Source organism: Scyliorhinus torazame, chromosome 9 (assembly GCF_047496885.1).
Source record: "Scyliorhinus torazame isolate Kashiwa2021f chromosome 9, sScyTor2.1, whole genome shotgun sequence".
NCBI classification, from domain to species: domain Eukaryota; kingdom Metazoa; phylum Chordata; class Chondrichthyes; order Carcharhiniformes; family Scyliorhinidae; genus Scyliorhinus; species Scyliorhinus torazame.
In genome coordinates, this window is record NC_092715.1 from 261,341,017 (window position 1) to 261,363,894 (window position 22,878).

The window sequence follows — 22,878 nt, forward strand, 5'->3', positions numbered from 1 at the left end:
AAAGGGAGGGTGTCCCTTTATGGGGACGGGTTCGCGGATGGTCACGTGACCCGGTCGGCCAATGGGGCTGAAGCGCGTGACCCCTGGGGGGCAGAGTACGGATTTCCCAGTCAGTTAGGAGTTTGGAGTGTTGGAACACGGTAGCTGCTATCTCACTCTCTGAATATAGTTTCTTACTTTAATAAACTGTTCATTCATTAATCTACCTTTTGGTTGCCCATCTGTCAGGATATCACACACAGTTACAAGGAACATTTTCCTTACATATAGGTAACCTGACCTCTTTAAGCCCTCACACATTCATTCACAGGTCAAATGGCCTGGTTGCCGTCAGGAAGTGGAAGTCGTGTTATTTACAGCGCCCGTGCCAATTGCCACCTTAACCATCCTATTTTTAGCTACGATAATCCACAGCTCAAACAGCAACATGCTGGGAGGGAGATGGGATCACGGATTGGAATTAAAAGCCACCTGCGCTGCTCCGATCAAACTTTCGGACGAGATGTCAAACCTTCGCCCTCCCAAGTGGAAGTAAAAAGCCTTCTGACGTGATTTTGAAACGAAGCTGGGGTGGACTTCCCGGTGTCCTGGGATCACTTAGCATCACTAAAATAAACGGTCTGGCCATTTTACTCGACTATTTCTCGGAGCTTTGCCGTGGGAAAATCAACAGCCATATTTTCCGCATTACAATTACACTTTGCTAATACTTTATCGACTGCAAATCACTTTGGAAGTCCTGAGGTTGCGAAAGGTGCTATGTTAATGCAAGTTCTCCCTCTCTTTAATTGACCATTTGCGAACAGACAAAAAATGTGGAGAATGGAGCAGACCAGTGCAATACTTCGCGTTTGCCAAGATTTAGTTATTGTTTTGAGTGGGGATGTTAACCTACTTAAAATTAATGAGTAAACAGCTGCCTTATAACGCCATAGTGAAATGCCTGTTACATTCATCCAATATTGGCAAGAATTATTATGCATAGAAGGAGGCTACTGTGTCCCATCTGTCTGAACTGGCTCTTTGAAAGAGTTATCCAATGGAGTATTAGGAGCAGTTTTGGGCCCCGTGTCTAAGGAAGGATGTGCTGGCTTTGGAAAGGGTCCAGATGAGGTTCACAAGGATGAACCCTGGAATGAAGAGCTTGTCGGATGAGGAACTGTTGAGGACTCTGGGTCTGTACTCGTTGGAGTTTAGAAGGATGAGGGGGGATCTTATTGAAACTTACAGGATACTGCGAGGCCTGGATAGAGTGGACGTGGAGAGGATGTTTCCACTCGTATGAAAAACTAGAACCAGAGGACAGCATCTCAGACTAAAGGGACGATCCTTCAAAACAGAGATGAAGAGGAATTTCTTCAGCCAGAGGGTGGTGAATCTGTGGAACTCTTTGCCGCAGAAGGCTGTGGAGGCCAAATCACTGAGTGTCTTTAAGACAGAGATAGATAGGTTCTTGATCAATAAGGGGATCAGGGGTTATGGGGAGAAGGCGGGAGAATGGGGATGAGAAAAATATCAGCCATGATTGAATGGCGGAGCAGACTCGATGGGCCGAGTGGCCTAATTCAGCTTCTAAGTCTTATGGTACAATTAGTGGCACTGGCCATTTCTTGCCTGGTGCCCTGTGATTTTCTATGTATACAGAACCCTGCGGCTGACCTACCGGCACACAGGTTTTGGTGCAGGCCCCACACCAGATGGGTTGCAGTCCTGGTAAATGAAGTGACAGAGTAACGACTCCGCAGCCGGTTTGCACAGTAAGCTCACGCCATCCAGCTCCGACCACGCGCTCCTCGACATCATCTCTTGTGTCCCCTCAGCATCGGCGTAAGAAGCGTTGAAGAAAACAAGTTTGCCCTTCCCCACGATGTCTTTGCATACCTCTCCACGATACGTACTGCAGTAGCCCAAGTCGCCTTTGTACAGTCTGAAATCAGAAAAAAAAACTTTTGCTGAAGTAACGAGAACAAACGTTTCGGAAAGTCTCTCTCTTTCGCTCTCTTCCCCCCAAAATCTGCATCTCTCTGTCCCTCTCGTGCTCTCACTCAGCTTAATATCCTTTCTGAATTTAACAAACACAAAACCAAAGTTTCAATTTTATTCCTTCCCTGAATGACTTCTTTGAAATGTGTCCCTCAGCTTGTCTTGATGTAAGTTTGAGAATTCGCAATTAAGAAGAAATTGTTAGAAACTAAATAAAAATATCGCAGCAGTAAGGCTGACTGTGGAGCACCTATTTAGCCTGGGGAAATTGGGGATCTTTCATGACTTAAATCCAACCTTCGGTGTCACACAACTCTGGGCAAAGCTATGTCCCTGGATTCTCCAATCCCGCGGCCAAGTTCTGACTCCGGCGTGAAAAGCGGCGCGAGCCACTCCGGCGTCAACGGGCCTCAAGTGGCAGGTATCCACCCCTTCCTAGGGGGCTAGTACGGCACCGCAGTGGTGTCCGCAGCTCCGGCGACAGAAAGCCGGCGCGACATGGCCGGAGCGAGTCCGCGCATGCGTGTGGGTTCCCGTCTCCACGCTGGCCCCCGGGCAATATGGCGGAGCCCTAAAGGGGCCCGGCGCGGAGGAACATAGGCCCCCCCACGGAACTAGCACGCCCGCCGATCGGTAGACCCCAATCGCGGGCCAGGCCACCGTGGAGGCCGCCCCCCACCCCTCCCCCCACCAGCACGGCCCCCGCAGCCAGAACTCCGAGGTCCTGCTGGGTGGAACCATACGTAATCCACGCCGGCGGGACTCAGCCGAATGCGGCGTGCACGAGGTCCGTCGAGGCCCGGAGAATCGCCGGGGGGGGGGGGAGTGGCATTCAACGGCCCCCGACCGGCGCGGCGGTGATCCCGTGGCCTCCCGAGAATCGACGGGCCGGCGTCTGGGCGGCGTGGTGCGATTCTCGTGCCCCCCACCCCCCCCCGGCAATTCTCCGACTCTGCACGAGGTCGGAGAATCCCGGCCATGAAGTCTGATCCAGGGGCGTCATTCTCCGACCCCCCAGCCGTGAATCCCGCCACCGCCGGTTGCCGAAGTCTCCGGTACCGGATATTCGGCGGGGGCGGGAATCGGGCCGCGCCGGTTGGCGGGCCCCCGCTCGATTCTCCGGCCCGGATGGGCCGAAGTCCCGCCGAGAAATTGCCTGTCCCGCCGGCGTAAATTAAAGTACCTATTTACCGGCGGGACAAGGCGGCGCGGGCGGGCTCCGGGGTCCTGGGGGGGTTGCAGGGCGATCTGACCCCGGGAGGTGCCCCCACGGTGGCCTGGCCCGCGATCGGGGCCCACCGATCCGCGGGCGGGCCTGTGCCGTGGGGGCACTCTTTCCCTTCCGCCTCCGCCACGGTCTCCACCATGGCGGAGGCGGAAGAGACTCTCCCCACTGCGCATGTGCGGGAAACTGTCAGCGTCCGCTGACGCTCCCGCGCATGCGCCGCCCCAAATGTCATTTCCGCGCCAGCTGGCGGGGCAACAAACGCCGTTTCCGCCAGCTGGCGGGGCGGAAATCCCTCTGGCGCCGGCCTAGCCCCTCAATGTTGGGGCTCGGCCCCCAAAGATGCGGAGCATTCCGCACCTTTGGGGCGGCGCGATGCCCGTCTGATTGGCGCCATTTTGGGCGCCAGTCGGCGGACATCGCGCCGTTTGGGGAGAATTACGCCCCAGGTTTCTAGGGCAGGCTAAGGCTTTCAATTAAGAGTTTCAATGAAAACATTAAAAGATACTAAATATAACGCAATGGCTAAATTTAATTGCATTATTGTGAAATATGGAATTTTCTGAATTTTTCTCCTTATAAGAAAGACCCTGGTGGAAAGTTCCAGGCACGTGTGTGTGTGTGTGCGTTTTCTGAAATACTGACTGCAGTGTTCAATGGTTCAATTGTTCTGTGTTTGATTATGTGAATCCGATAACTGATCTAGGCTCACTGAGCTTGATCAGTTAAGCCTGGGTATGGACTCAGAGCCAGGTAAATGGACACCACGGAAGCTGAGCTGTGAGCATGATTGCAGGCATTTTGCGATTGACGAACTATTTGAAAACTCTCGTTAATAAACCTGTTGCGGATTTTAAAAAGTGTTTCTGCATTGGTTTGAGATATCTAAATGAATAACAAACCAGTGCGCACACAACATGGACAATGTCCTCTGTTTTTCTTTAATGCTCGATTCGGCAAGATTTGTAAATGGTGATGCGCCGTGAAGTTAGATCCGCTATCTGAGCAGAGCAGTGGGGATCATGGGCCGAGAAGGCAGGCGGGGAAGGAGGGTGTGATTTAGCAAAGTAGGCCATCCATCCTTTAAGGAGTCTTGATGATTTTCATTCTGTTAAGATCAGTTGGATTACTGCCTGGACAATGAAACCCAACTGTTACCTCTGAAGGAAAACAGTAACAACTTGCGTCTATGTAGCACTGTTTACATAGTAAAACATCCAGAGGTGACTGGAATATTGTACAGCAAAGTTTGACCTGAGTCACTTGAGGGAATATTAGCGCAGGTAACAGTCCTGGACGGCGGAGGGGGGTTTTAACAATCACCTTTAAAGGGAGGAGAGAGGGGGGGGAGATTTTGGGAGAGAATTTCAAAGTTTAGGGCCCAGATAGATGGGAGACACGGCCGCTGGTGACGGGATGCTTCAATCTGGATTGGGATAGGTAGCTAAGTAGGAGGAGAGGAGAGAATCCAGGGGGTCATGGGGCTGGAAGAGGGTTCCGAGATATGGAGAGGTGAGATCATGACGAGACCTGAAGCAAACGAGGCATTGATAGAATCAGAGGTGATTAATGAACCAAAGAAGGCCGTTCAGCCCATCATGTTGTACTGACAGTCTGGAGGAGCAAAAATTGTTTAAAAAATAAAATAGTCCCCGAGCAAAAGATGGTTAAAATTCGACCTGTCTCGAAGTGAGACAAAAACAAGTGGTAGTGTTCCCATTACCCCCCCCCCCCCCCCACCACATCACTGAATGGTGGATTAACACCCAACAGGTTTCCATGCCATGCCAAAGTTTACCATTGCACAGGCAATAATCTTGGCACACAATCACCAATGTACAAACGCAGGAGCTCGTAACCTCAGAGCCATGCAATGGGAGGTGACGAATTCATGCCGGCTGTTGCAAAGCTGAAGTTGTGTCAGCCACACCATGCCTTGGAAGTAACCTTCATTCCAAAAATGGATCAACCGCAAGGATAACATACAAAAAAAACATCCGCATGCTGCCTCAAAGCCCAACTCCCTGATTTAATTCCAATTCAGATATTATCTGGAAAAAGCAGTCCCTTGAGGCCATCAGAAAGAATTGTCACAAATGTGAAGCCCTCTGATGTGACCGGCTGGGGAATTTCAACTGGGTGACTGTGAGAGTCACAGACAGCAACATCTTCACACTTTGCAAGCTACATCCGGACAGGTTAAACTTATCTCTCTCAGGTTTGTTCACCTGATTTAAAAAAAAACATCACAAGCATTTTTCAGATTTAAATTTTTAGCAAAGTATCCTATGCCAAACACGGCATTTGCCATTTTTGTTATTCACTGATAGCCCAGGAAGTTACAGCGAAACTTTCAGAATAATACACAGCTCTTACCTCCATTCTATGGGGAAGAAGCAGGTTCCATTGCAGGTCAGGTGGAATGAATCCCATGCCAAGACAAAGAAAAGGAATGTTAGGCATTTGTCCATCAACATAAGATGCAGTGTGGGTGTGAGCTGAATTATACCCTGAGCTCTCCCTGTGTGTGTCTGTGAGTTGTTTTACACTACTCCCCAATTCTGTGTATGTGTGAGTTATGTTAGACTTCAGCCTGACCTTGTGTGTGTGTGTGCGCATGCGTGTGCTTGTGTGCATGCAGTGCTTGTGTGTATGAGAGAGTTGAGTTAGACTGCGCCCTGTGTGTGTGTCTGCGTGTGGATGATTGCCTGTGAGGGCTGTGCTAGATTGCACCCTGTTTGTGTGTCTGCGTGTGGGTGTGTGTGAGAGCTGTGCTTGACTGTACTGCGTGTGTGGGTGTTGGTGTTTGTATGTGCGTCTGTGTGAGAGAGAGGGATGAGTTAGATTGCACCCTGATCCTTTGAGATCCTTTGAGATCTGTGGGTGTCCGAGAGCTGTGCTAGACTTGTACAATGTGTGTGTGCATGAATCTATGTGTGTGTGTGTGTATGGGAACTGCGTAAACTGCACCCTGATCCTTTGAGATCTGTGCAAGTGTATATGAGTGTGACGGGCCCTAGCTCTGGGTGGACAGGTGTGCAGGAAATCAGACACCATAATTATGCAGCAACTTTGCTGAGGTCCTGGAGAGAGAAGAATGCGTGTCACATTTGAAATATCTCAACAAACCCTGAAACATGGTTCTTGCGAGCACCCATTAAACAGTACTCCAAGCCAAGCTCCGCCTGGCCACAAAGTCTAGGCTTAAGGTTAAGATCAGAAAAAATGTCAGTTTTGATCAGCAGCTGGAGAATTTTAACACATTTCAGATCTATATAGAGAGGAAAGCTTTTACCATCCACAGTAAAACGAAAAGGGGCATATTTGGCATGGTATTTTGAAAATTGATGAGGTATTTTGATGGCACGAAGATTAAAGTTTTAAAAACACCCATCTCAGTGTTCACAAAATCTTTCAAGGAAAGTCTCCAACAAAAATTTACTAAATATGCATTTCTCTGACCTGTCACCGGCCTACGTTGCTTTCACAAGGCTTGCTTCGCTGATTAATGCTTCGCCAAGACAATTAAACCTGAGGTTTTTCCCTCCCACAACATTGTACATTATAGCTCTCAGTAAAACTTTATTGATCACAGATCATTGACCCACCTCTGTCTATGGAATGTTAGGCCAAATGCTGCAGTTGAAAATGTTTTAAAGGAAGACACATTAAATACTGATCGAGTTGAATTTTCAGACTCCCAAAGTCTTGCAGCAAATGACCTTTGGGCAGACTAAAATTGAAGAAGGGATTTACACGTGCACAGCCTGGAGATTGATTGAGAAAGCTGGCAGTTTTCACTTGGAAAAAAGCCAAGTGTGCTATTAAGCATCGGTTGACACACCGAGCGATGAATGTTTCTTAATATGGTCAACCATACCTGACACATAGCCCTGGGGTCTGGAGGATGCCACCAACTGTGGTAGCCTGGGAGGAGATGGCACAGTGAAAGTGAAGATCCAGCTACAACTAATCATGAGAAATCTGGCTTCAGCTTTGTGTTCAAAGAATGGGTTGTGCTGTGATGGGTGTAACAGCTCTTCCAGATCTCTATGCTTTTTGTTAAAAGCTTCTTTTCGCTTTAATCTCGCCCCTCATTCAACAGCCAATTCACTGCATCTGTTGCCCAGCTGGGAATTTTGGGAACTGGGGAATATGGCTACAAATTCCCCCCCCCCCCCCCATCTCTCTGATTCACTTCCAGGAATAAGTTTGCAGTAGCGCTATTTTTTCTTTACCTCATGGTTGTGTCTATCCCACTAATATTCTGGCTGACATTTGCCAAATATAACCCATTGTTCTTGTCATGATATCCACATTAACATATCCTGGTGCAATCACACACACACTGATGGACAGGTAGCTGGATCAACCAACACACACACAACATCGCAGCCAATCACCAGTGAGAGCACACGCACTATAAAACAGGGAACACCACAGTTCCTGCTCATTCTACCAGGAGATAGCTCAGAGCACAGAGCTCACAGCGTGCCACTCAGACATACATCATGTGCTGAGTGCCTCACTAAGATAGTGCTAGGGCTGGGTCCACAGGTTAGCTGGTGAAGCACGAACCACAGCCAGAAGTTAACAGTTGTTATTGTACAGAATAATAAAACAGAGTTGTACCATCTACAACCGTGTTGGTTCATTTGTGTATCGGAACACCCAACACGACTTCTTAAAGCAAAGAACCTAGGAGGAGATTTAGGGCACGATTCAACAGGACAAAAACAGAGTCCCGTTTCGGGCTCCTCTAGCGGGGGTGATTCCTGGCACAAGGAGCGGCCCGTCAAGGCTTCATTTACATCATTGTCAATGCAGGAAGACTATTCGCAGATCGAGGTGCCATTCTTACTGGCCGCCCCAATCTTTTGACCCCTCCCCCCTCCCTCAGTGCCCCATCATGGCCTCCAGGCTCCCCCACTGAACCCAGCTCACCATGACAGGGTCCTTGAGGCCCTGCCCCCTCATCCCAGCTCTTATGGGCAAGTCACCCTCGGCCCAACCTATGGCACAGGCAACCTAGCACCTGAGCACCTTGGTACTGCCATCCTGGCACCCGGACATCCTTGCAGAGCTGCATGGACACTTAGGTGGCAGTGCCAGGGTGCCCAGGTGGCAGGGCCAAGGTGCCAAGCAGGCAGTGCCAAGGTGCTCAGGTGTTGGCAGGAGTATCAGGGTACCACACTGCCCAGAGCCCAACCACCCGGGGGTCTCCAATGGTCTGGGAGACCCCCCAACCCATGTGCCATTATGCCTGGTCTACGTTTTGTAGACCAATACTAAACGGTGCCCTGGTGAAGTCTCCCAGGTGAGGCCGTTAGTTCCTGGGCCTTGGGAGAATTTGACGCAGACGTATTTAAATGAATCTTGCGAGACGTTTCGAGCATCGCGAATCACACGAGAGACCCCTCGTGAGATTTAACGGCCTGGTCATGAAGTCGGACACAATGAGGCCGGTAAATCCCGCCCTTAGTAAAGGGTAGTCGCTTGGTCATACAGAACTTGAATATGTTTGAAAATAGAGACATATCGCTGAAGCTTTTCATCTAGCACTCACCAGGACAAACACAAGAATGCAAAATTTCAAACAATCACAACTAATTATGTGACAGGAGAAGAGGGCGCTGCTTGGTTGGCAAGTTGACTCTGATTGGCCGAGGCATTGCCATGAAGAAAGCAGCAGGAAACGATTGGCTCCCCAAGCTCCTGGGCAATTTAAAAAAGGTGCACAGCTTGGACATATTCCTTTTGTTTGCAGAGAATGGGGCCCTGTGTGTGAATATATGTCATTTCTGGCAAGTGTAAATGAGCCATGGTACGAGTTTGGCTGATTGTCTTAAATTGGTTACTAGTCCTAGAGGATGGAGAACACTGTACAGAGAGATAGAAAGATGCGAAGGACAAGTCAAAGTGATGCTTTTTAAAAAATATTTAAAATTTAGAAAAGAAGAAGGGTCTATCAGGTGACCTGATAGAGGTCTTGAAGATTATGCAGGGATTTAATAGGGCAGACATGGAGAAGATGGGCTGAATTACACAGGGCACCATGGATCTGCCATCCTTAATAAAATGTTAATGGGGCAAGGAGAGTCTGCCTAGGTGAATAACAGCTGCCCTGCAATCATTTAACAGCCATAAATAGGCTGGAGGCAGATTACTGCCCTCAGAGAGGGAGATTCCCGCCTCAAAGATCCGGACAATCAGAGGCTGGCAGCTCTCGATGTGCCAGCAGCACCAGCAGGAGTGGTGGCCACTGTCAGTACTGCACTCAGGTGAAAGGGAGACCAGCTGTGTTATCGATTGGAATTTTGTTACTGTTTGGGGGTCAGAGAGGGAATGGGGGCAAGAGTTTGAGAGGCATGGGGGCGGGGGTGCACCTTGTGGGGCCCTCCGATAGGCTCAGGCGGACAGTTAAGGAGGAACATCCTCTCCCAGTCCACCCAGGGAAACCTGCCAGGCTCACCGCTCAGCGTGGGCCTTCTCTGCTGTTGGTTAAACGTTGGTGATGGCGGGATGAAGCCCTTAAACGAAGGCCTCAGTTGGCCCACTAGGCTGCCCTACAACCCCCTTCTCCTGAGGTAATTGTGGTGGTGGCAGGAGTGGCAGGGTTGGTGGCAGGGGTGGGAGGGCAGGCTATGTGCTGGATTTAACATGCTCTCGCCTTCAAACCTGCCAAGTGAGGGAGCATTGAATCTACTCCAAAGTGTCCACTTATAGGTGAGTCCAAAACAAAGACAGTCTCTGATAAATCCATTCAGGTAAAACATTTCTGGCCAGAGAGTAATGTGAATATGGAACTCACTACCATAGGGAGTGGCGAAGGTGGATAGCTTGGATTCCTTTAAAGGAAGACTCGGTAAACACACGAGAAAGAAAGGATCAGAAGACTTTGGCCAGGATTCTCGGTTTGGGAGAATCCATTGTCTGCAGGGGGTGAAATGCAGACAAGTTAACATGGTGCATACCCCCTTGCCCAACTACGCCCAACGGGCTACATGGTGGCCCCAGCCTGCACTACATCCCCTGTGCCACTTGCCCCCTCCGCCCCCCCCCCCCCCCCACCCGCCTCTCTCATCGCCACCCCCACTCCCGACCGTCCCTGTGGCATTTCTGGCCCCAGCACCCGTCCCTGCTGACAGGGGTGCTGCTGGCAGGTGTTACCCACACCAGAGGCACGCTCTGAGGCACCGGTCCAGTACCCTCCTGTCGTGGCTACTCTGGGCGTCCCCCTTGGGTTGGCCTCATGATGCCCGCCGGCGGGTGGCACCCGGTTGTGTGGGGGGGGGGGGGGCGGTGTTGGTGGGGTGGAGGGGGGATGGAGCGCGGGTGTGGTGTACCCCTATGGCCGGTGTCACTCTGTGCAACGACGGGTAAGAGCGAGCAGTCACTGGGGTGCGCAGCAAAATGGCTGCCTTGAAGGCAATGGTGGTCCATGCCCGGACAGCCCGGTCCAGGGGGGCAGGGAGGGGGGGGTCACGCCGACCCCACGGACCATCCCCTGGTCTCCCCTAGCCCTGGCAGACGTACCCACCCCCCCCCACCACCACCCCCGCCCCCTCCAGCCAGACCTGCCAACGGCTGGACCGGCAGCCCAAGGTCACACCTCTGGGAACATGTCCGACCTCCTCTCTCACCCTCTGTTCATGGCATCCACTGTGCGTGCGGAGTAGAATGCATTGACATCGCTGTTGAGGCACCGGAGCCTGGCGTTCCGGCGGGCGCCCAGCGCCAGCCATGATTTTCAGCCCACGCGCATGACTCCGCCCAATCGTGCTTCGCGATTCCGGTGTGGCTGGACGGAGAATCCCGCGCTATGTTCTCCTGTCAGAGCCGAATGGCACCTGATCTGAGCTCACACTGGGAGGGTGACTCAGAAAGCGAATCACAATGCTTAGCCGTGCAAATTCATGCATGGCCAGGATTACAGGGGATTCCCTAGAAAATCCCGCTAACGGGCACCATTCTGAGTGGGCGGTCCAATAGCGAGGTCCGGCAGGTGGGCCCACATTGCAACGCAATTCAGCCTCCACCCCAACCCCTGGATCACCCCCCCACTACAGTACTAGGGTGACCCAACCCCCCCCCACCCACACTTGCCCCCCCACCGGAGACCCCCTATTACAGAGACCCCCACCAGAGACCAATTACAGAGACCCCCAATTGCAGAGACCCCACCAGAGACTCCCAATTGCAGATACCCCCACACCTCCACCAGAGACACCTGACCCATAAGAGATTCCCTGCTAGATGCTGAACATCATTCCGGCTTGGGTCACTGTCTGTGCGGAGTCTGCACATCCTCCCCGTGTGTGCGTGGGTTTCCTCCGGGTGCTCCGGTTTCCTTCCACAGTCCAAAGATGTGCAGGTTAGGTGGATTGGCCATGATAAATTGCCCTCAGTGTCCAAAATTGCCCTTAGTGTTGGGTGGGGTTACTGGGTTATGGGGATAGGGTGGAGGTGTGGCCTTGGGTAGGGTGCTCTTTCCAAGAGCCGGTGCAGACTCGATGGGCCGAATGGCCTCCTTCTGCACTGTAAATTCTATGATAATCTATGATAATCATTCCGGTTAGTTTCACAGCTAGGCACTTCAAAACCCAGCTATAATTGACGGCTAAATGACCCATTTGCAACCTCGCGCTGGCCAGGGGCGCGGAACTTGATCCCGCCACCAGCGGGAGACAGGGGGCGGGATTCTCCACTCCCGCGCCGAAGTGCCCATGCCGTCGTGAACGCCGTCGAGGTTCACGACAGCGGGAAACGGCCCCTATCCCGACCGATTCAGGCCCCGACAATGGGCTAGGATCGCGGCCGTGTCATCTACACGCGCCAGGCCTTGTCGCCGCGTAAAGGCAGCGCCGCATAGATGACGCGGCCGGCGCCGCGCATGCGTGGTTGCCGCCCTCTCCGAGTCCGCTCCACAAGAAGATGGCGGACGGATCTTGCGGGGCAGCGGAAGGAAGGAGATCCTCCTTCAGAGAGGACGGCCCGACGATCGGTGGGCACCGATCGCGGGCCATGCCACAATTGAGGTATTGAGGTACCCCCCGGTGCAGGATCCCCCCCCCCCCCCGCAGGCCGCCCCCCCCCAGCGTTCCCGCGCTGTTCCCGACGGCAGTGACCAGTTGTGGACGGCGCCGGGGGGAACCCGCCGTTTTGGCCTGGCCGCTCGGCCCATCCGGGCCTGAGAGTAGCGGGGGTGCCGGAGAACCGCCATTTTGGGTGTCTCCGGCGATTCTCCGGCCTGCGGCTCGCGCAACTCGACCGGGCCGTTCCTGCCACATGGGAGAATCGCGGGGGGGCATCGGTCCGGCGTCCCGGGAAATTTTGGCGCCCCAGGCGATTCTCCCAACCGGCGCGGGAGTGGAGAACCTCGCCCAGGAACATCGGAATGCGGTCGGCTCCGAGCGCCGATCCCGAGTTTTGCCTGACGCTGGATTCTCCGCCTGATTGCCTTTCTGGCAATCGCGAAACCTCGGATGAGATGAAGTAAGATGGAAGGAGCGAGGAACACAAACGCCAGCAGAGACTAGTTGGGCTGAATGATCTGTTTCTGTGCTGTAAACCTGATGTAAAAGTGGGGCAAAGATCAGTAAATATATTTTCATTGCCAGAGCAAGCGCGGTTAATATTCATGTTTTGACTTCAAACGGAATGAGTACAAATCTCTGTGCTATTAAGACAACACAAGACTGTCTATAATATTTAAAACAATAATACATTGGAATGTCAGTATTTCAAACTCTCCACCTCGATTAAGGTCGTTGTGGGGTTGGTAAATTTAAACCAAAATCGACATTGGTTCTCGGTCCTTTGAGCCCACAAACCTTTGCCCCGAGCTGACAGCTGCCAGGGCAATACGTTTCGCAGCAACATGTGTTTGCACTGAGGCCGCGAGCAAGAGGCTGAGGCGGCACAAAGCAGCCAGATCAAACACTCCGAGAAGGGAAAGGAAAACACCTTTGTTATGTCTGGCGGTGCCCTTAACATGAACAGAATGAATGTAGCAGCCGACAGCACTCCCATTCGCATTTCTACGAACTGGTTAAGCTCGCTTTGTAGAACAAGTCGTCGGGTGAACTCCCATTTATCTTCCTGCCCAGTTGCAAGAATAGGTTTGACGCGGAAGAGTTCCAATTCTGTCCACGTTGGCCCCTGCGTTCAGTTTGGCTGTGCTGCAGGGGGTTTTCTTTGGATTCCGAAAACATCTTGGGCAGTTCTGCTCCCCGTTCCTCAACTTGCCCCACGTTCCCCCTCGCCCATCACCCCTGAACCCGCCAAGCAGGTTTTAAATGCCTCCATCCTCGCTTTCAAAGCACCTCACCCCCACCTTCCTTCTGTCACAGCTGCTTCTTCTGCCTCATAGTCCTCCAAGATATTTGCGCTCCTCTAACTCGAGCCTCTTGTGCATCGCGTGATTTTAATCCCTCTGTGTGCTGCTGATGGCCTCCAGTTGCTTTGGTGCTATTCTCTGGAAATCCAACCCCCCCCCCCCCCATCCCCCACCCCCTCCGTCTCTCTACCTCACTGTCCTCTAAGGTACGACTTAGATCCACCTCTTTGAGCAGGGTTTTGATCACCTGATTGATGTGCCATCAGTTACAACAAAGACAAGTTGTGGAACAAAACTGTGGCTTTAATAAACTAAACGAGAACCTGCTGGTAACTGATCCCGAACTGGGGCAGGGCCAGAGGTCGGCCACCTTTATACAGAGCCTGAGGGGAGGAGCCACAGGCGGAGCCAGCAGAGACAACAAACAATATATACAATACAGTAACAGTGGTTTACCACACTATATATAATACAGTAACAGTGGTTTACTACAATATATATAACACAGTAACAGTGGTTTACCACACTGATCTAATATCTCGGATGAAGACATGAAGGAGGAGCAGGAGAGTAAGTCAGTCGGCCCTTCGAGCAAGCATGGTTCAGTGTCAGACGGTGCCAGTAGATATATTTCCAAGTCAGGATGGTGATGGTTTGGAGGGGAGCTTGCAGGTGGTGGTGTTCCCATGCGTCTGCTTCCCTTGTCCTAGGTGGTAGAGGTCATGGGTTCAGAAGGCGGGAGGCTTGGCAAATTGTTGTAGTGCACATTCCTGACAAGATGCACCGATGCTGGAGGGAGGGAGTTTTCTAAGATGGTGGATGAGGTGCCAGTCAGGTGAGCTGAGCTGCTTTGTCCTGGATGGTGTTGAGCTTCTTGAGAGTTGTTGGAGCTGCACTCATCCAGGCAAATGAAGAGTATTCCATCACACTCCTGACTTGTGCCTTGTAGATAGTGGTCAGGCTTTGGGAAATCAGGTCGGCAAGTAGGTAACTCCAAGATATTGACCTGTAGCGATGGAAAAGCTGTCATACATGTCCAAATAACATGTATGTTGGAAGAACATAGAAGTTGCAGACTTTCCAATTCATTATTGTGCTGTTTCTTTTCGACAATAGATGTTACAAGTGAAGGAGATACTGTTGAGGTAGCCTTGCTCCAGTTTGCAGGTTACACATACGGTGCACCAGTAATGGAGCAAATAAACTTCCAACCTGCTCAGCGGGGCTCTATCCTTAATGCTGTTGAGCTTCTTGATTGACTTTGCAGATCCCCCAATCCAGGCGAATGGTGAAAGTTCCATCAAACTCTTGCATATGGTGGAGAGGCTTTGAGGTATCATGAGTTGAACCACTTATTACAGAGTATTCAGCCCAATGCCCTGTTCTTGTATCAATGCATTGGTCCAGTTAAGCTTCTGGTCAATGATGACCTCCTCCAAGATTTTGATGGTGATTGTCTTGGTGTTGTTGGTGCTGTTGAAATCCATCAGACTTTCTCTGGTTTGAGACGGTCAATATTTATCATTTATGTGGCAAGAATATTGCATAGAATTTACAGCACAGAAACAGGCCATTCAGCCCGACTGGTTTATACTGGTATTTACACTCCGCACGAGTCTCCATCCATCCCTATTTTATCAAACCCTATCTGCATATCCTTCTATTCCTTTCTCACCCTTGTGCTTATTTAGTTCCTGCTAAGATTCTGTTCCACCACGAGTTCCACATTCTCACCACTCCCTGGGTAAAAAACTTTTTCTTGAATTCCCCAATGGAATTATTAGTGATTACCTTATATTTATGGCTCATAATTCTGGCCTCTTCCAAAAGTGGGAAAAGGCTTCTCTCTCTGCCATAGTGCTTCCCAAATTTCTGCACCGTGACCATGTTTCAAGGCTCGAAAACTGCCCTGGCTCCTCAGTGGTAGTGGTGGGGTAGATGTGGGTGGGTGGCAGCAAGGGAGGGGGGGGGAATTTATTCAGAGATCTTCATACACCTACCATCCCACTGGCTTTTTTGGAGCAGGAGCCAGGTCTCAAACATTGATCATTTAGGCCATGCCCACTATTAAAACAACACAAGGATTTAAAGAGGCCTTGCATCTGTTAACATTGAGCCTGGGCTCCATGGCAGGCATTGACAACTGAGAGCTCTCGAGGGCCGGGATTCTCCAATCGCGGGCAAGTTCTGACGCCGGCATCAAAAGCGGCGCGAGCCGCTCCGGCGTCAACGGGCCCAGATATTCAGCCCTTCCCAGGGGGCTAATATGGCGCCAGAGTGGTGCCCACTGCTCTGGCGCACGAAAGCAGGCGTGCCACGGCTGCCGCGAGTTCACGCATTCGCGTGGGTTCCGTCTCTGCGCTGGCACCCGGGCAATATGGCGGAGTCCTACAGGGGCCCGGCGCGGAGGAACATACGACCCCACGGAAATAACCCGCCCACCGGTCGGTAGGCCCCGATCGCGGGCCAGGCCACCGTGGAGGCCCCCCCCCCCTCCCTGGAGTCGGATCCCTCGCCCCCCCCCACCAGGACAGCCCCTGCAGCCAGAAGTCCGAGGTCCCGCCGGGTGGGACCATACGTAACCCACGCTGGTGGGACTCGGCCGAACTCGGCGGGCACTCGGCCCGTCGGGGCCCAGAGAATCGCCGGGGGGTCGCTTTCAACGGCCCCCGTACAGCGCGGCGGCGACCCCATGGGCGCCCGAAACTCGGCACCGGAGAACAGGCGGCGGGGCGGGATTCTCGCATCCCCCCTGGGATTCTCCGACCCAGTGCGGGGTTGGAGGATCCTGGCCCTGGTCTAACGCACCAAACATTTTCATAATTTTGAAGACCTATTTCAGGTCACCATCTCGGTCTTCTCTGAGATCAACAGTCTTTCCCGATGGTTGTAACCTCTCAGTTCTGTTTCTGTCATTTGAGATCGAGTTACCTGCCACATCAGCCCAGATCTGCATGTTACCCATGTCTAACTAGAGGCTGGTGTGGGCTACTTTATTGTCAGAGGAGTTGCGCATAGGAACATACCATAGGACTTAGCAGCAGCAGTAGGGCATTTAGCCCTTTGAACCTGCTCTACTATTCAATTAGATCGTGACTGATTGCGGTATCAACTCCACTTTACCATCTAACCCCACATAACCCTGGACGCCCTTGCTAATCAAAAATCTGTCTAACTCCTGCCTTGAATAAACCCGATGACCCAATGACCAGTACCTTCTAGAGAAATGAAATGAAATGAAATGAAAATCGCTTATTGTCACAAGTAGGCTTCAAATGAAGTTACTGTGAAAAGCCCCTGAGAAACTTCAATAGACATTCGATCCTTTTGAGAGGAAAAATTTCTCCCCATCTCCAGCTTAAATAGCGGATCTCTTATACTTAAATTGGTTGTAGTCTCTTTTTTTTTAATAAACATTTTATTGAGGTACTTTTTGGTATTATAACAACACAATAAATGTACATGAAACTCTAAACATAGTGCAAAAGCCGTCTCCCTCCCTTACAGGTCCCACCTTTATTAACCCCCTACTCTAAGCTAAACTAACCCCCCCCCCCCCCCTTCTGCTGACAATTAATTTTCCACGAAGAAGTCGACGAACGGTTGCCACCTTCGGGCGAACCCTAACAGTGACCCTCTCAAGGCGAACTTGATTTTCTCCAAACCGAGAAAGCTAGCCATGTCCGATAGCCAGGTCTCCGACTTCGGGAACTTTGAGTCCCTCCAAGCTAATAGTATCCGTCTCCGGGCTACCAGGGAAGCAAAGGCCAGAACGTCTGCCTCTTTCACCTCCTGGATTCCCGGATCTTCCGACATCCCGAAAATCGCCACCTCTGGACTCAGCGCCACTCTTGTTTTTAACACCGTGGACATGACATCTGCAAACCCCTGACAGAATCCCCTAAGCTTCGGGCATGTCCAGAACATGTGGACATGGTTCGCCGGTCCTCCCGCACACGTTGCGTACCTGTCTTCCACCCCAAAGAATCTGCTCATCTGGGCCACTGTCATGTGAGCCCGGTGAACGACCTTGAATTGTATCAGGGTGAGCCTGGCACCTCTACTCAACCCGTCCGCCCATACACCAACCTCTATCTCTCCTCCCAGCTCCTCCTCCCACTTGTGCTTCAGCTCCTCGGTCTGCATCTCCTCTGACCCCATAACTTCCTTGTAAATGTCCGAGATGCTCCCTTCTCCTACCCACCCTCTGGAAACTATGCTGTCCTGAATCCCCCTTAGCGGTAGGAGTGGGAAGGTTGACACCTGTTTATGTAGGAAGTCCCGCACCTGCAGATACCTGAATTTGTTTCCCCTCGCCAACCCAAACTTCTCCTCCAATGCCCTCATACTCGGAAAGCTCCCCTCTATAAACATATCCCCCATCCTCTCAATCCCTGCTCTCCGCCATATCCGGAATCCCCCATCCATACTTCCCGGGGCAAACCGGTGATTATTACAGATTGGGGACCACACTGATGATCCCTCTGCTCCCACATGTCTCCTCCATTGCCCCCAGACTCTCAGGGCCGCCACCACCACGGGGCTGGTGGAGTACCGTGCCGGCGGGAACGGCAGAGGCGCAGTTACCAACACCCCCAAACTGGTGCCCTTGCATGAAGCCGCCTCCATACGCTTCCATGCCAACCCTCCCCACCACCCACTTCCTGATCATGGCTATATTCGCCGCCCAGTAATAGTTACTAAAATTTGGCAGCCTCGAACATTCCAGGTGATCAGCCTAGTTGGGGGGCTCATTGCCCCCCCTTCGCCGATCAGCCATCCCCTTTTTTGGGCCCGCCTCCAGCCCGTGCTCCGCGCCTCCACCGGCCCGCCCCTAGGCAGCCTCCGCCCTCAACCTCCTCTCTCTCCCTTGGCCCAAGTCCCTCCCTCCTCAGCAGAACATTTTCCTCCCCTCTCCCCCCTAGTAATCGGTTGTAGTCTCTGCTGGTGGCCATAAGAATCATAGAATCTACAGTGCAGAAGGAGGCCATTCGACCCATCGAATCTGCACTGGCCCTTGGAAAGAGCACCCGACTTACGCCCACAATTTGACCCTGTCCCCGCAACCCAGTAACCCCGCCTAACCTTTTGGACACGAAGGGGCAATGTAGCGTGGCCAATCCAACTAACTTGCACGTCATTGGACTGTGGGAGGAAACCGGGGCACGCGGAGGAAACCCACACAGACATGCGGAGAACGTGCGATCTCCACACAGACAGTCACCCGAGGTCGGAATTGAACCCGGGTCCCTGGAGCTGTGAGGCAGCAGTGCTAACCACTGTGCCACGTGCCACCCAAGAGGAAACATCTCACTTGTAACTATACCATCAAAGCACCCCAGGATCTTATATCTTTCACTAAGATCACCTCTCATCCAATAAATTGCAGTGGGTATAGGCCCAACCTGTTCAATCTCTCCTCAATCTTTCCCCAATCTTTGAACTGTTTCAAATGCGATTATATTGGGCGGGATTCTCCCCTAATCGGCGGGGCGGGCGATCCCGGCGCCGAGGAGTGGCGTGAACCACTCCGGCGTCGGCCCGCCCGGAAGGTGCGGAATCCTCTGCACCTTCAGGGGCTAGGCTGGCGCCGGTGAGGTTGGCACGTGCCCAGCTGGCGCCAAAGGGCCTCCGCTGGCCGGCGCGAGTTGGCGCATGCGCGGGAGCGCCAGCGTGTACAGGCGTCGTGCCAGCGCATGCGCAGGGCGGTTCTTCTCCGCGCCGGCCATGGCGGACCATTACAGCGGCCGTCGCGGAGGGAAGGAGTGCCTCCACGGCACAGGCCCGACGTGGATCGGTGGGCCCCGATCGTGGGCCAGGCCACCGTGCCCCTCCCCCCCCCATGCCGCATCCCCCGCGCCCCCCCCCCCCCCGAGGACTCCGCAGGCCGCCCGCAGAGCCAGGTTCTTCCGGTATGGACCTGGTTTGATTTACGCCGGCGGGACAAGCCGAAAACGGGCGGCCACTCGGCCCATCGCAGGGAGGAGAATCACCGGGGGGGGGGGGGGGGCACTAACGGCCCCCGACCGGCGCGACGCGATTCCCGCCCCCGCCAAAAAACCGGTGCCGGGGTGGGATTCCGCCACCCCCCCGCCCATTCTCCGGCCCGGCGGGGTGTCGGAGAATCCCGCCAATTACTTTTCAAATAAGTGGCCTTCCGGTGGCAGCGGGTAGGAGGAAGCCGCACGTTGGAGGGCTCCCGCCCGAGGATTGATTTTTCAGAGTTCTGATGCCCCGTCCCAGGAGCAACTGTTGATGAAACAAGGGTAGGAAGGCACAGAGAAGAGCGTTGTCCAAATCACAAAGAAAAACGGCTGTGAAAAAGGGGGCTAATGAAGGTCTGCCGGTGGGTGGGTCGGCTCAGGAACTGGAAGGAAGGCGAAGGCTGCGGTGCTGGGTGAGGCCGCATTGCTCACGGCAGAAAGGATGACCAAGGTGATGGCTGTGGAACTCGAAAAACAGTTCACAAAACACATGGAAGCGATGAAGAAGGAGATGGGGGCGGTATTGAAAGTGCTGGTGGAGGAGGCGATTGCCCCGGTGAGGGCGGCGGTATCAAGCGCAGCGGCGGAGGTGCGGGAGCAAGGTGAGACACTGAAGGAAGTGGAAGAGGCATTATCGCAGCACAGTGATCAACTCACCTCGATGGGGAAGGAGTTGCGGAGGGTGATCGAGACCAACAAGGGTCTGCGATAAAAAAGGAAGACTTGGAAAACAGATCCAGGCGGCAGAATCTGAGGATTGTGGGTCTGCCCGAAGGGGTGGAAGGCCCGAGGCCGACGGAGTATTTTTCCACGATGTTGGCGGAACTATTGGGGGAGGGGGACGATCCCTCTTGATACAAACTGGATCGGGCTCATAGGTCATGGAGGCCTATACCAAAGGAGAGTGAGCCGTCAACAGTAGTAACTCTGTGTTTCCGTAGGGACAGCGTGAAGGAAAAAATCCTGTGCTGGGCAAAGCAGAAGCGGGTGGTGCAGTGGGCTGGAGCTGGTATATGTGTATACCAGGACTTTACGGTGGAGCTGGCGAGGAGGTGGGCTGTCTTCAGCCAGGTGAAGAAGGCACTATACATCAGCAAGATGCAGTGCGGCATGGTATATCCAGCTAAGTTGAGGGTGACCTACAAATCCAAAGACTTTTATTTTGGGACGGCGGAAGCAGCGGAGGAGTTTGCGAAGGCAGAAGGACTGTGGCAGAACTGAGGAATGGGACTGAGGACTGGTCTTGTACTGAAGGTAGGACGTTGGTAGGAGAGTATGTAGCCTCATGTAACTTTATCTTTTTACTGCATGTTGGTGTATGTACTAAATGAGTCGACGCTGTATATATTTGGACAAGGGAAGAGAAGGGATTTTCATTTGCAATGATGGTTCTTTGGGGCTTGGGTGTGTATGTTGGGGTTGTGTGCTAAAGGGGATTTCTTTGTTTCCCTGGGACCAGGTAAGGGGGAAGGAGACCCGGGCAGGGGTCTCCACATTGGCTGGTTTGAGCCTGCCAGCGAATGGGAATGAGGTAGGGGAAGGGCTGCGGCCATCGGAGCCTGGTATGGTTTTGATGAGCCTAGCCGGGGTGAAAAGTTGGGGGAAGGAAGCGATACTGGGTGAAGTGTTTTCGAGAGGAAGTGGAGAGGAGGAGTCTGGGAGGGAGGGGGGTTACAATTCATGGGTGTCATTCATTGTACACATTCGGGATTGGATGGCCTTGAATATTAGGGGGGGGGGGGTTGGGGGGTGGACTATACATGTTAATGGTGACCATGGACGATTTCTGATTCCTTTGCTTTTTTAAAAATTTGATGCTTATATTATCAGGTGGGTCGTTGTTTGGGGGGCGGGGGGGACGATGGGATTGTTGTTGTTAATAAGGGGATTGACATTGTATCCGTTACCGTTTACTGCGTATTGGTGGGGTGTAAATTCTGAAGAAAATGTGAAAAAGGAGAATAAAAACATTTTAAAAAATGTTTGTTTCAAATAATGCTTTCTGCTGTGAAAAAGAGGATGTGAAACCACTTAGCTGCTTTTGATGTGGTGAGGAAATGTCAATCACAGCAAGAGTGATAACATTATGGTCATCAGCAAAGCAGGGTAATGGAGATGCATTCAAGCATGAAGGGAAAGATAGATCAACAATCCAACAGCACCTGTCTCTGGAGTAATAAAACTGACAATCATTGGCTAATGCAATGTATTGCTGTGTGAAATTGAATGGGACATTTGCATTTCAAAGGCTGTCAAGGGATTTGAATCCCTTTGAAGTGTACTTAGCTTTTGAGGAAGCCTCTGACACTTGTAACACCAGCTGCTTTAAACACTTTTGGCTGAGGCAGCAGATGTTAGGGAAGGGAATTGGAAAATGCAATGACTTTTCACCCTGCTGCCTGGACTGCTCCTCAGCTTTCAGGCAGAGACGGGGGTCTGTGTTGCGGGGGGGCCTGATGGGGGTCTCTGATGGGGTCTCTGATGGGGGATCTGAAGGGATGAGTCTGATGGGGGGGGGTCGGGTGACCCTCATGCGAGTGTGCTGGGGAGGGGGGGGGGTGACCTATTATTTCAATGGTGAGGGGGTGGTTGCCCCTACTCATCAGTGGGGGGAGAGGGAGCAGGACTTGCATTATGGGGGAAGGGGCCCGCCACCGGTTCTCAGTATCGGGCCACCCGCTCGAAGTGGCCCCTTGAGACTGTGATTCTGACAGAATCCAGCAAACTTTCCTCCATGCATAAGTTAGCTTGGTAAAGGAGAGGGACTCATACCTGGAACGCTCCTAATGCCAGTGGAGACCAGTAGCGACTCTCCGCTGGTGGGAGCACCTAGTCTCCAGAACACAGAATCCAATCCATGGATCACTAGGCCCTGTAAGCTGCAGAACGGTGGCACAGTGGTTAGCATTGCTGCCTCATAGCGTCAGGGACCCGGGTTCAATTCTGGCCTTGAGTCACAGTCTGTGCGGAGTCTGTAAGTTTCCCCCATGTCTGCGTGGATTTCCTCCGGGTGCTCCGGTTTCCTCCCACCGTCCAAAGTTGTCCAGGTTAGGTGGCTAAACCGTGATAAATCTTTTCCTTAGTGTCCAAAAATGTGCAGGTTAGATGGGGTTACGGCGATAGGGCGGGGAAGTGGGCCGAGGTAGGCGGCTCTTTCAGAGGGTCGGTGCAGACCTGATGGGCCGAATGGCCTCCTTCTGCATTGTAGGAATTCTGTGGTTCCTTCCTTTTATATTCCATTCCTCTTAATGTGTCGTTTGCTTTGTTTAGCTCCGTCAAATCTTTGTTTGTATGCTCGTGGGCCTTGTTCTAATGCTCCGTACACATGACAGTGTCCGAGAGGTTCA

At 52.4% G+C, this 22,878-nt stretch overlaps 1 protein-coding gene across 3 annotated transcripts in view; it reads right to left on the bottom strand.

Moving 5' to 3' along the window:
* Nucleotides 1–22,878, bottom strand: part of LOC140429847 (muscle, skeletal receptor tyrosine protein kinase-like) — a 267,141-nt gene that overhangs the window by 113,418 nt on the left and 130,845 nt on the right. The window contains exons 8-9 of one of the 3 annotated variants that reach the window (XM_072517333.1): nt 5,585–5,591; nt 1,664–1,927 (exon numbers count right to left, since the gene is read on the bottom strand). In XM_072517333.1, coding sequence (XP_072373434.1) covers nt 1,664–1,927; nt 5,585–5,591 — 271 coding nt within the window. Of the gene's footprint in view, nt 1–1,663; nt 1,928–5,584; nt 6,148–22,878 lie in introns of those variants that run through there. The other 2 variants (XM_072517331.1, XM_072517334.1) reach the window with 2 other exon arrangements.